At 43.4% G+C, this 13,593-nt stretch overlaps 1 protein-coding gene across 10 annotated transcripts in view; it reads left to right on the forward strand.

Annotated features, from left to right (window-relative positions):
* The window catches only part of CHD6 (chromodomain helicase DNA binding protein 6), a 235,635-nt gene that overhangs the window by 157,379 nt on the left and 64,663 nt on the right, over positions 1-13,593 (forward strand). For 9 of the 10 annotated variants that reach the window (XR_016215824.1, XR_016215823.1, XR_016215825.1 and 6 more), the window contains one exon: positions 8,139-8,334. The exons of the other annotated variant lie outside the window; for it this stretch is intronic. Coding sequence is in view for 5 of the 9 variants with exons in the window: in XM_008274447.5 (XP_008272669.4) it covers positions 8,139-8,334 (196 nt within the window). In the remaining 4 variants the exon portion in view is untranslated. The remainder of the gene's footprint in view (positions 1-8,138; positions 8,335-13,593) is intronic. 10 annotated transcript variants of the gene reach the window in all.

Genomic DNA, 13,593 nt, shown 5'->3' on the forward strand with positions numbered 1-13,593 from the left:
TCTGAGACTGAAACCCGCACCCATATGGGATGCCGACACTGCAGGCAGTGGCTTAACCTGCTATGCCACAGCACCAGCCCCCTTGCATACATTTTGAAAAGTCAAATCATTCTATTAGACTTAAGAAAAATTTCATTTCCTAATTTACTCCCCCTCTCCTCAGTTTCCTATAGCAAAAAAGCCATTAATTTCAATACTTTGTACAGAACAAAGTATTTACAGCTGTATGTCTAAATAGTAATGCCATTAGCTGTCTTTCCCGATATTTTTCAGTTTGGGGTGTTACCTGTTCGTACTGGGGAAGACACGTACTTGGCCCTCTTTCACTGACCCCACCATAACCACCACGTGCGCCCCTTCCTGTCCTCCCGTCTTTTCACTGTGCTGCATAATACTTGGGTTAGATTAATAGCCAGCATTTTTTATGACGAACAAAAATGCTGACTCACAACCCAACCATGTAGTGTGCTATTTGCTTTTTTTTTCTGTAGATCTTTTACTTTTCTTTTAACTAAAAGCTATCTTTTATCTCTTCTTTTTCTGTATGCTTATTACAGTTCAGCTGCACTTTCCTCAGTTGTGTGCATGGACTGTCCTTGTGTTCCAGCACACTGTTCTTTTCAGGGCCATTTCTCTGGGCGCCTGCTGACCGCCCACCCCGTGCCCTTCCCACCCAGTACTCAGCTGACGTCTGCGATCTGCCTGCTTTCATCCTACTGCCTTCCTTCTTCCGAGTCTGCTCTGTTGCTGGTGGATTTTACTGTTAGACAGTCTCTTCTAGCAACTTCTGAGAAAGGATGAATGATGGGTAAAGTGTGAGGCCTTGTCTGAAAATGTTTTTAGTCCACTCTCCCTCTTGAGTAATAGTTTGCCTGGATTTGAGTTTCTGGCTGACACCGTTCCTACAGAATTCTGACAGTTACCCCACCGTCCTCTAGTCTGCTGTCCCCAGGGTTGCCGGGGAGACATACAGAGCCCTTCAGATTCCTGGCCTATGATACACTTTTTCTTTTTAGAGGCTTGATATATTCTTTAGTCCCTAGCCCTATGAAAGTTACCAAAGAAAATACTTTGTTGTACTGGATACAAAGTAGATCTTTCCCATCTAAACTCTAAGTTCCTTCAGTTCCTGGGAATTTTCTTGAATTTATCTTTCATTCTTTCTCTTTTTTTAAGACTTATTTATTTATTTCATAGGCAGAGGCAGAGAGAGCGAGCGCGCGAGGTCTTCCATCCGCTGGTCCACTCCCCAGATGGCCACAATGGCTGGGGCTGAGCCAAACCAAAGTCAGGAGCCAGGAGCTTCTTCCGGGTCTCCCATGTGGGTGCAGGGGCCCAAGGACTTGAACCATCTTCTGCTTTCCCAGGCTATAGCAGAGAGCTGGATCGGAAGTGGGGCAGCCAGGACTCAAACTGGCACCTACACGGGATGCCAGCACTGCAGGCGGCAGCTTTACCCAGTACACCCAGTGCTGGCCTCTTATTATTTCTTTTTGTTTTGTTTTCTTTATGGTGCTCCTGTTAGACCTTCTGGACTAATCCTCTGATTTTTCTCTTTTCTCTATTTTCTGTCTCATTATCTTTTCCAATACCTTCTGGTAGAAACCCTCTGCTTTATCTTCCAACTTGAATCTCTGAGGTTTTTTTTTTCTTTTTGTAATTATATTTTTAATTTCCAAGAATATTTTCATCTAATTTTTCAGTTCTTTTGGTACTAGTTATTTCACAAGTGCCATGCTGTCTCTTAACTTTCTGAGGTTAAAACCTGATAGAATTATTTTTATCTGTCTCTGTTTTCTCCGTGTCATAGTTTTTTTGGTCTCTGTTTATATACCTTTCGTATAAGTAATTCTAGATTGACTTTTCTCCTCTGACAGTTCCAAGTGTTAGTGCATTGCATCCTGGCCCCCATGGTTTCTGATGAGAAGTTCCACAGTTGTTCAGACTGTCACTCCGTGAGTGCGATGCGCTCATCTCTGACCAGGTCCACGATCGTCCTTCACTGCCTGGTTTTCAGCAGCTTGACTGCGGTGTCTGGAGTTTGTCCTGCTTGGATTTCACTGAGATTCTTGAATTTGTCTGTGCATTCATTTTATCAAATGTTAGACGCTTCTCTCATTATTTCTTCCGTTTCTTTTTCTTCTTTTTGTCCTTCTCTCCTTTCTTTATGAAACGCTGATTGCCTATGTATTTGACCTTTCGATCATGTCCCACAGATGTGTGGGTTCTGTTTTGTTTTTGATTCTGTGTCTCTCTTTGTTGTTTTATCTGTCTCGTTTTATCTGACTTTCTCTATTGTTTCCTTCATGCTTATTGAGCCCACTCAGTTTATTTATTTAAGATTTACTCATTTGAAAGGCAGAATTAGAGAGATCTTCCATCTGCTGGTTCACTCCCCAACTGGGCCACAATGGCCAGAGCTGGGCCAGGCAAAAGCTAGGTGCCTGGAACTCCATCTAGGTCTCATATGGTGCAGGGGCCCAGGTACTAGGGCCACCTTCCACTGCTTTCCCAGGCACATTAACAGGGGTCTGGATCAGAAGTGGAGCAGCCGGTACGCTTGTTTGGGATCCTGGTGAAGGCAGTGACTTAACCCTCTGTGCCACAACACTGGCCCCCCACTCAGCATTTTAAAGATTGTATATTTGGCTCTAAGATTTTCATTTGATCCTTGGTTTACTAGTGTTTTGATTCTCTGTTGAGATTTTTTATATGTCCGTACTTGGATTCCTTGGCTTCATGAGCATAATTATAATAGCTACTCTAAAGTTCTTACCAGAATTGTAACATGATAAGCTTGGCAGTTGTTAATCATCTCTTCCCTTGAGAATGGGTCACATTTTCCTGTTTCTTCATGTTACATAAATTGGAGTTTTTCAGTGGTCATCATGAACATTACATTGTGGAGAGTATTTTTACATTTTTCTGAAGATGGTGTCAGTTTTTAATTTGCAGAGGTTTTTATTTATTTGTTTGAAAGGCAGACAGACAGAGAAGTCTTCCATCTGCTGGTTCACTCCCCGCAAATGCCTGCAACAGCAGGGTTTGGGCTAGGCCGAAGCCCAGAATCCAGAATTCAATCTCCCATGTAGGTGGCAAGGATCCAGCTGCTTCAGTCATCACCTGATCCCTCCAGAGTGCTTATTAGCAGAAAGATAGAATTGGAAGCAGAGAGCCTGGTGCTGTGGTGTAGCAGGTAAAAGGTGCTACCTGTATAGCCAGCATCCCATATTGTCGCCAGTTCGAGCCTCAGCTGCTCCACTTCTGACCCAGCTCCCAGCAAAGCGCCTGGGAAAGCAACAGAAGATGGTTCAGGTCCTTAGGACTCTGCATCCACGTGGGAGACTGAGATGAAGCTCCTGGCTCCCGCCTTTAGCCTATTCCAGCCCTGGCTGTTGCAGCCATTTGGGGAGTGAGCCAGTGGATGGAAGGCCTCTCTCTCTGTGCCTCTGCCTCTCCCTCTCTCTAACTCTTTCATATAAATAAATAAATCTTCGGGGAAAAAAATTGGAAGCCAGGACTCATACCCAGACACTCCATTACTGAAGCAGCACCTTACATGCTGTGCCGAATGCGTGCCTCTGGTGCACTCTGTCAGTGTTTCTGATAGGTAGCAGCTCTTATGTCAGTTCAGGTAACTTACTGTGTAAGCAAGGGCTCAGCCAGACTTCAGACAAAGTGTATTCCCAGAGTTTGGTGCGCCCCATCTTCTCTGTCACTCCCTGGCAATCACAGTTGCCTGAGCTCCTTCCCCAGTGCCTATCAGAAAGGAGTTGTCACTGCCCTGCACCTCTGCTGCCTTATCAGTAGCCTCCCCCTGGCCAAATTAACTCTCCAGTACCCTCAGGTAGGTTTTTCTGCTTGTTGGCTTTGTGGCGGTTACTTGCTGGGGGGTTGGTGTGTCCGAACATTTTAGAGCTTCTGTGTTTCAGGCTGGACTTTCCTCAGATGTTTGGTGTCCTGGGCCATCAGACCTGGGCACTGTCAAGTCTGTTGGAAGCTCTGGGAATGTGAGGCAGGCGTGTTGAGTGGGCCTCACTCTCTCCGTGTGTTAGCACTGTCTGGCTGGACCATTTATTTGATTGGAGACCCTTCTATGTCAATTTGTTGGCTGTTTTCCTTCCTTTCTCCTGCCTAACAGGTGGAACCTTGATGATACTTGAAGCTGAGTGAGAAGGGAGGAGTGGGTGTCTGAAAATCTCTCTCTCGTCCCTTCTTTCAGTATGGTACATCCAGCTTTGTTCCTTATTTACCCTCTTCAAGGCTAGAACAACCAGTCTAGAGGCTGCTTCTGCAGCAGACATTCTACGGGTTCCCCTGTGTTTAAGCTCTTTGCATCCGTACTTCCAAGATACCTAGCGCTGCCAGTGTCTGATCCATTGGGTTATTGTGTCTTGCCTGGGATTCTACTTTCTTCAAATCGAATACCACTTGCCTTGCTTTCCAGCTTCCAACATTTTATCCCTTCTCTTATGTTTGGGGACTTAATAGGGAGATGGAGTTAGGTCTCTTAAGTTTTACTAAAGGTTTGGGGAGGTCAAAGAATTAAATTTACATGTTAATTTATAATCTTTGCCTGGATTTCTTTGATATTCTTATTTTTCATTCTTCAGTTCTTCTGTAATTTTGATATATGGCATTAATTAAAGTCTAATTTTATTTTTAAGTGGCCCTAGTTTTCTGTTACTAAGACAGGTCATCTTTTTCCCCATTCATATAAAATACTATTCATGAAATATACCAAGATACTGTATATGCTGGGTGTGTGTCTAGCCTTTCTAGTCTTGTGATCAATATTTCTGTTCCTTTGCTCATGTGTTACTCCAGATGAACTTCACAATTATTCTTTAAACCATCTCTGGCCACTCCAGCCCTTAACTCCAGAAAAATGTATGTGTATGTTTGTGTGTATGGATATATGTATGTGTCTACACAAATACATATATCCATACACACACACTTATGTATCTATAAAGATTCATATACACACACACACACACACATATATATATATATTTATATCTCCATGGGATTTTTATTGGCTCTCATGAGCAAAGTAAGTAGGACTGGCTTCTTTGCAAAATTCAGGAATGTGCTGTTCACTACACTTACATCTTTTCTATGCAGCACTGATGGGTGCTCGAACCTTTGTAGATGTCACGGATATCATAGTGAACAGAACAACATGGCTCCTAGTGTTGTGTGGCTGCTCCTGTGTGTTTCTTAGTGGATTTAAGCCTAAGGATTTTATGTTTTTGTGGGTACTGTGAGTGGATTTTTTTATCCTCTTTATGTTTTCCAGCTGGTTATTGCCGGGAGACAAAAATGTTGTTCATTTTCCATCAGGCCCTCTGAGGTCAATTTTTCTTTAGCCAGAAATGTGTAGCCCCTTCCCTCCTGGCCAGTCACACAGGGGGTTTTCCAGAGTGCCACCTGCTTCTCATTGATATTTGACAGTGACTCAGAATTACAGTTTGATGAGCCACATCAGCTCCTAGGGATCCCTTTCAAGATACTGTTTTCACAGAGGGTTAATTACTGTGCTGAAGTCTGGTGTGGAAAATTTCATGATGCCTGAGTTCTTTATCCAGACCTACTCGCCCTCAAGGTTTTCTTTGTTCTTGAGCCTCTCTTCCTCTCCAGCTGTGGGTTTGGATTTGTTCTTGTTTAATTTTGTGCTGGATTCATACAGGAATGAGCACAGCCAGAGGATCTGGCGCAGAAGTGAGAGGGGAGTGAAGAGTGATTTTAAAGTCCTCAAATAATTTTATTTTAATTTAGTTTCATGTTCTTTGAAAGCACTCCCTCCAAACTTAACAAGCGATAGCAATGAAAATTATTGTTCAAACCATCCTGCTCAAGTTCTAAAGCTGTTACATCAGAGCTAGCAGAACACTGCTATCTAATTTTATGGGTTTTTCCCCCCTAGGTGATGGCTGATCTGTATCATCACTATTTATCGATTTCTCCCTTCCATTAAGGCTGTGCCTCACTCTGATCCCTGGGCATGTAGCTTTTCTCTGATGACTCAGAGTATCTTATAGAGAGCATCCATTCTTCTGTCCTGAAGCATTAATGGTTCACAAGTGTGATGTGTGGGTAGGGACGGCAGCAGTTACTGCTTAATTGAGCCTCAACCCTACTTTCTGACTCCAGATCCTGCCTCTCCTTCCAGCATATCAGTACACTGCCAAAATCTTCTGGGTAACCAGGTACAGATCTCCAGAGCATTGATTTATCTAATCATTTTGGTACCTGATTATAGATTCTGCTTCCATCGTCTGTTACAGTTACACGTTTCCTAAAGTTTGCCAAAGTTCTGTATTTACCTTTCTCTTTTTAAGTGTTTAGGGAAACCTTTCTGTCATATTGCACTGAAATGTAGGATACTGTGTGAAAATCGTAAATCAAATGAGTCTGGCTTCAACTTACCCAGCCAAGGTGATTGAGCAAGGTATTTTGCTTGCATGGCTTTTTAGTCTTAAGTTTCCTCACTACCTCATGGGATTATTATGAGAGTTAAATGTCATGGTGCATATCAAGCATGTACCACAGTAACATGCTTCTGAAATTGTTGTTCTGGCTGTAATAGATAATAAAGAAATCTATAGAACGCACATGCTTTGTTTCCTACTCTATTTCCCATAGAAATAGGGTATTATAATAAGTAAGAAGAAACCACAACCCATTGCATTTGCTACCACAGTTCTCATATAATATTTTTCTTGAATAAATTAAAGGGAGAAGAAACAAAAGAACCACACCTATAATTCCATGTGTGGTTGCACCTTGGCTTTGTAAAAGGAAGAGAGCATTTCCAGGCTCATGTTTTTACTGAATACCTGTCCCTTATAAGTTCGAGTTGGTCAGCCTTCTTTACTTGTATTGCAGTTTCTTTACATGGATTCTCCTTTTATTTCAAGGAAGACAGGATTATATTACTTCCAAAGCCTCCCCACACTGTCATCTACCCCTAGAGCATCTGTCCTTATTCTCTTACCAGTGGTTTATCTAAGTTTTACAGATCTGGATTCCCCAATTCTGGGCTACTGGTAAATTTTTTTTTTTTTTTTAACACTTGAGGTCTTTGCCAGGGTTCATGGTCTTGGCTGTTGTCAGGTTTATGATGAACTGGTCCTTTTCTCACAAGGTTCCTATTATTTATGAGTCAAAATTGAGCCCCAAGTAATGTTTCCCCTTGTTAATTCATTTGTTGTCAGGAGGTGAACAAGAACAGAATCAGGCTCATCAGCGACTGTGCAGATTGCTGCTGTATCTGCTTTGTTAACTCTGTGATCTCCATCGTGAAGGCCCCTCCCATCTGGGTTTTCTCTGGAAGGACAGTAGCAGTGTGCCCACAGAACACCTTCATTTCTTACTCTCTTTTGCTTGCCCTTCACTGTGCTGTCCACCCTGTTTCTTCATTATTCACACAGATGTATGCCTACCTCATGATATTCAGCTTTACTTCCCCTGCTTAATTTTCCTCTAAATATTCTGCAGCATCACCAACACACCTCAGAAACCCTTTTAGTGATTTATGCCAGCTTGCTTGGCTTGGCAATATTTTTCCCAGAGACCTTGATTTTACCTATAAACTTGGAGGTTTTGCCATGCCCCTCTGAAGCTTCGAGGAACTGCCAGGTTAGAAATGCCAGCCCAGCCTTAAAGGACTGCTCAGCAGTCTCCTCTTCTTCCAGTCACCCAGAAGCTGCCAGAGACTGCTGTGAACTTCGAGTCTTTGTAAAAGCACTGCTGAGAGTCCATGGTTGGAGCTTTAATTTGCTTGTCCTGGTCTTAGGATTATTCAGTATGAATATAAAGTGGGAGATAATCAAGACTAAGTTTCTTGGGCTGTGGGTGTCAATATTTTGTATTTGTAGTTCTTCAGTCCTCCTGGGTTTGTGGCTGCTTTTTTGTTTTGTTTTTTGTTCATTTTGAGAGGGGAAACATTTTGCTGTGCAGTTGTGTCTGTCCTGCTGCACATGTAAGGGGCGGGGTCCCTTCTAGACTGTTGTCATTTGGAATTTAGAAGTAAGGGATATAAGGCTGTCAGTCAACAGCTTCCTGCTTTGTTTGCTGTTCTCCATTGACATCATGATTAACACCTGGGCTTTCGTTCGTTTGGGTCCCCTCAGATACACCTATGAGCGAATTGATGGGCGAGTACGGGGAAACCTGCGCCAGGCAGCCATCGACCGGTTCTGTAAGCCAGACTCAGACCGCTTTGTCTTTCTTCTGTGCACCAGAGCGGGAGGCCTGGGGATCAATCTCACAGCTGCTGATACCTGCATCATATTTGATTCTGACTGGAACCCACAAAATGACTTGCAGGTAACCATTAGGATGATTGCTCTTTACCTTAGCCACCCCTAAATCCCATAACATCATGACAGGGCCTGGCTTGGCTGTGGAGTGTCTGCCATGCTCCAGGCTGTGGTGTCAGCCAGATGACAGGCGTAGGGCCTCGGTCAGAGGGGAAGCCAAATGAAGAGTAAATGTCAGCCCCTCCCACAGATTTCCAAATACAGGATAAAACTGCTATTTATTATTATTAGGCATAAAGAAAGATATTAAACTGGACTAATTTTCTAATTCTTAATATATAGATTGATTCTGACATTTTCACTCAAGGTGTATTTATTAGACGGTCATATGTCACGTAGAGTAAATGAGTAAACCTGGAGAGGTGAGATAGTTTCCTGGGGTAGTAGGAGAACAGCAGTACCCTCACCAGTTTGTTAGCTGTATTAACAGTTTCTCTGTGCCTAGCTAAGTGACTCTACAGATTCTGTTTTCTAGTTCTAACCAAATGAAATAACAGGTGGCTTTAAAAGGTTACTGCAAAGATTGGCTTTAATGCGGTACAAAAAGCTACCATAAACAACAAGAAAATAACACAGCCTGGTTTGGAGTTCTTCATCAACTTTGCTTCAAAGTAAAAACAATGACATTCTAACCAGATTGGACAGTAAGTCAGCCAAAAAATATTCTAACTTGTCAAGAAGACTGTTTAGAATGTCAGTGTGCATCTATTTCATCAATGATTAACTTCATCCCTGTGGTTCTGTATTGTATCTTGAATATTCATTGATACTAGGATTGATTGTGGAGGGGAGGGGTGAGCAGATGGCTCAGAACATTTCTCGTAATACAGGCGATCAATCAAAAAACATTTGGAGGCTGCTGCTGCACGAAACTCAAGAGGAACCCCAGGGGATACCGTGAAGGAAAGATGCAGGAAAGAAGGAGCCAAGCTGACGGCTATCTGGGCTCCTTCCCTGCCCACCCATTTGCAGAGTTATTCTATTTCTCTTACTCACTCAGTCAGTTTCTAAATAAACTTTTGTTTAAAGAAAGCAGTCCACTAGTTGAAAACCAATGCTTTAAATTGTTAAGTTGGTGACAATTGTCTGAAACTAAGAAAAAATATAATAAATCATCAGGAAGCAGATTATGGGAAGCTGTGTTCACCATCCCACTTCAAAGAAAGCCACGCGTTATGAATAGCTTACCGTGAGTCCTTTCTGCTGATGAAGGGACACTTGGGTCAAAGACGAGTTGCAAGATATAGTGAATAACCAGTTTTTAAAGGATTGACATATACCAACACTAAAATCATAATCAAAAACTAGTATTTCATCAGCTTACTGTCAGCCCTGATTTGAAGCCTGCACGTAACTGAGAGGGCTGTTCAGGAGGGAAATTGGAAGGATGGGGTTGGCATCTGGAGGCCGGTCATGACTACAGGCAAAGATTTTAGAATCACCATACTTTACCTAGGTGAAATCTAAACATGACCAACTGAATAGGCGCAATGCCAAGAAATGAAGTGGATGAGAATGAGAGCGTTCAAGCCTAGTACCTGGAACAGATGAAGTTACCTGAGGTGTGACCAGGGTGGGTGGGAGAGGCTATCCAGAGTCAAGAGTCTGGTAAGAAACAGGAAGCTTTCGAATTACTGTGTTTAGTGTCTACTGCTGGGGAGCTGGCGAGAGATGGAGTAAGGAATAGCAATGAAGTCCAAACTGAAATTGGATGATGCGGTTTGCTTTTTTAATCTCCTAAGTCAGTTTCTGAACTTCCCCTAATGCTCAATCTGAATGAAGAAACAAAGACTAGCAGTAAGGGTGATGCAGGGTGGGAGCTCACACTGTGACACAGCAGAGGTAGTGAGCAAGGGAGTTGATGGTGATGGCAACTCTGGGTCAGGATCAGAGTTCGCATTCTTCAACTCATGGTCTTCTTTGTTCTTGACTCACTGATTTCTGGAGTGGCTGGGTAAGTGGGTTAGTTGATTATTATTAAAATTGTATAACTCAGAGGGAATTAGCCTTAGTTTTTCAAATGTCAGACCAGACTGGGTAGAAATGAAAAGAATTGGGAAATGTACAGTAATTCTAGGACATGAAACCAAATCAGTACTTATTGGTGAATGGGACAGTGGGCTGTACAGGAGATATAGCACAAGGGCTGGAGACTACCCACAGACCAGTGTACCATGCGCACACACTCCTCATTCTGGCGTTTGCCCTTGCACCATGTCCTGCAGATGTAAGGTAGGAGAGAAAGTCTGGAGGCTGGGACTTTGAAGCTGTCATGTGATTCATGAGACTGCAGCTGAATCAACCATGAAGATGAGTGAAATGAGATCCTAACAGACAAAGCATGCTTAACCAGACCCGTCCCCAGTATTAACCTTGTGAAACTGGTCATGGTAACCACATACAATCGTTCATGTACATATATGCACTCTTTTTATCAGTTAGTAAAAGCTCTCAGTCACCTGTAGTTCTTTAAGATGATTGCTTTTGGGAGATGGGTTTAGTCGAAGAACATTTACCTAGGAGTGGACTGTGACACATAATGCCTGATACAAATATCTGGGCCAAAAAAACACAAACGAAAACAAAGACTCATCCTGAGTAGAGTCTCCAGAAGGCTCAGTTCAGATGCTATAAATCATGAGAGCGCACTCTGGTCTCAGGCTGGCAGCATCTGGGATGGGTTGTGGTTTGTCTCCAGTCAGGACAACCTGATCCCGCACCCAATTCAGAGTCTGGAGAGTGAAGCTGACCTGATTGCAGGGAGCTGGGCTCAGCTAACATGGGTGCAAGACCCAAGGCAGAGCTGCAGACAAACCAGGTTTACAGCTGGAGAGCAGAGATCCATCAGCTGAGAGTCAGAAAACAGCGTTACTTTTTCTGCTTTTTCGTTATTGGCAAAGATCCATTCAGCCTTCTCCTCTGATCATTTTTGCTGCAGTTTTCTATGCTTTGTGGATAGAATTAGAAGTTGAGGACTTGCTAGAGATATTTATTTAATCTGAGCTTCATCAATGAATGGCCTAAGTGATTGAGTTTTCTTGTTGAAGTCTGAGAAGTTCAGTAAATTGTATCCCTCTCCCATGCCTGGATATGGGAGAGTAAAGTAAAGTAAAGGAAGATCAGGTGTTACAGCTCAGTGTGTAGCCAGGTTCAGGCTTCCTGAGCCTCCTGCACAAGCACACTCATCCATGTGTTAAACTTAGCCAACCAAAACTGCCCACAGCCACGTGCAGAGCAGTGGCTGGCCTGGGGAACTGTCAGCAACAGAGGGGAGGCTCCTGTGTTCCTTGGGAGATGAGAGGGCAGGGGCCCAGCCTATACAGGCTCAATCCCTGTCCCATATTTTATTGGCCAAGTAGGTCCCTCCTTTGGGTTAGTGAGTGGAAGGGGGATAAGGGAGTGTGGCTAGAGAGGCACTATTTTTTCCCTACCTCTTTCTGCCTAGCATCAAGTTCCCCTTCCCAAATCCTCCAAACGTACAAGTTCATTTAGGACCCAGGATAGGAACTGGGCACTACTTAGGAATATTAAAAGAGACTAAAGTTACTACTGAAAGATCTCAGCAGTATTATTGTTTTATCTGTACTATCAGAAGGAAGGTGATTTCGTGGGTTCCCAGAATGGGAAGATCTTACCTAGAGATACCAGATGCCATGTTCTTTCTCAAACCTTGACCATGTTGGTGTTAGCACCAGTGTGTGTAAGAAGCTCAGAGGTGTAAAATCATCTTTTCTGCCTTCATTTAGAAGACACAAGCTGTGATTCAGTCCTGGTACTTCAGCAACAGCAGGACCTGAGGTTGAGAAGTAGCAAAGGACCGTGACAGCAGCCTGAGAAGGAGAGAGAGAAATGAAGAACTGGTTTCCTCTTAGGAGGAAGCCAGTTTGCTGCTAGTCCTAAGGGCAAAGCCCGACCTGGGAATCACAGGCTGTCCTGCCCCCCTCACTGAGGCCTCAAGTACCTTCCTGCTTCATTGCTCTGTGGTACCTCTGCTTCTTATTCTCTGAAGGGATTTTTACACCTTGAAGCAAGAGATCCCTAGCATTGAACAGGGTTCGGAATAAAAGTGACTGCATGGTTCCATGTCCTTTCTGTTGCCAAGGTCCCTGATGGTAGAATTCAGGAAGTTTGGGAGCAGATGTCCCACCAAGAGCACAGCCACAGGCAGTGCACCTGCCGCCTGTCTGCAGCATTTTGAAAGGGAGGAGGAAATCCAGCCTAAGGAGCAAGAGCCCCCTTCAAGAAGCAGGAGCCTGCCATGCTGCTCCAGAGGAGAGGAAATGGTCCTCTTCACCACTTCCTCTCCTTTCACCATGTTGCCAGCACCACTGGCTTCTTGACAGTATGTATGCGTGAGCTGGGAGAATTATACCTATTAGATTTCCTTTGCTGTAAGAAAATAAGAATTTATAAATGTATGCATAAATGCTCCATTTTGCTGTCTGTTCAGCAAATGGCTGTTTAACATCAGAATGTGCCACACATCATTTAAAATACTGGAGATGGGGCCACCATTGTGGGGCAGCAGGTTAAGCCACTGCTTGCAATGCTAGCATCCCATAGCAGAGTGCTGGTTCTAGTCTCAGCTGCTTTGCTTCTAATCCAGCTTCCTGCTGATAGGCCTGGGAGGATGCTCATGGAAGATGACATAAATACTCGAACCCCTGTCAAGTGGAAGACTAGGATGGAGTTCCTGGCTCCTGGCCTTGTCCTGTCCCATACCTGGCTGTTAAGGCTTGGGGAGTGAACTAGCAGATGCAAGACCTATCTCTGTGTGACCTATCTCTCTGTTCTGTCTATCACTTTGCCTTTCAAATAAATAAATCTTAAAAGTTCTGGTGATACAACCAGTGAGCTAGACTGACAGTTCCTGCTCTCATGAAGCTTTCCTTTTAATGGGATAAACAGACAATAAACAAGAAATAAATAAGTTACAGAGAGCAGCACTTGTTAAAAGGAAAATAAAAGGGGATAAAAGTGATGGGAGTTGAGTGTACCAGTTTAAGTAGAATAGGAAGGCTTTTTTAAGAGGGTGATATGAGGCTAAATGGTGAGAAGCTCTTAAATTATGAGATAAGAAGGAAGACTGTTTCAGACAGAGAACAAGGTATGACAGCATTGAGTGGAAGTGATCCTAAGTGGCACGCCTGTAGCACAGGATGGGGATGGATCTGCTTATCAAATAGCACTGGTCCCAAGTAAAGTGATGTTAGTTTCTTTTGAGTGCTCTCCTTGCAGTATGCTTTTTAACTCCCTTTTTCTGTTG

Source organism: Oryctolagus cuniculus, chromosome 11, assembly GCF_051225735.1.
Source record: "Oryctolagus cuniculus isolate XC-2025 breed Fujian yellow rabbit chromosome 11, ASM5122573v1, whole genome shotgun sequence".
In the NCBI taxonomy this organism is placed as follows: Eukaryota; Metazoa; Chordata; class Mammalia; order Lagomorpha; family Leporidae; genus Oryctolagus; species Oryctolagus cuniculus.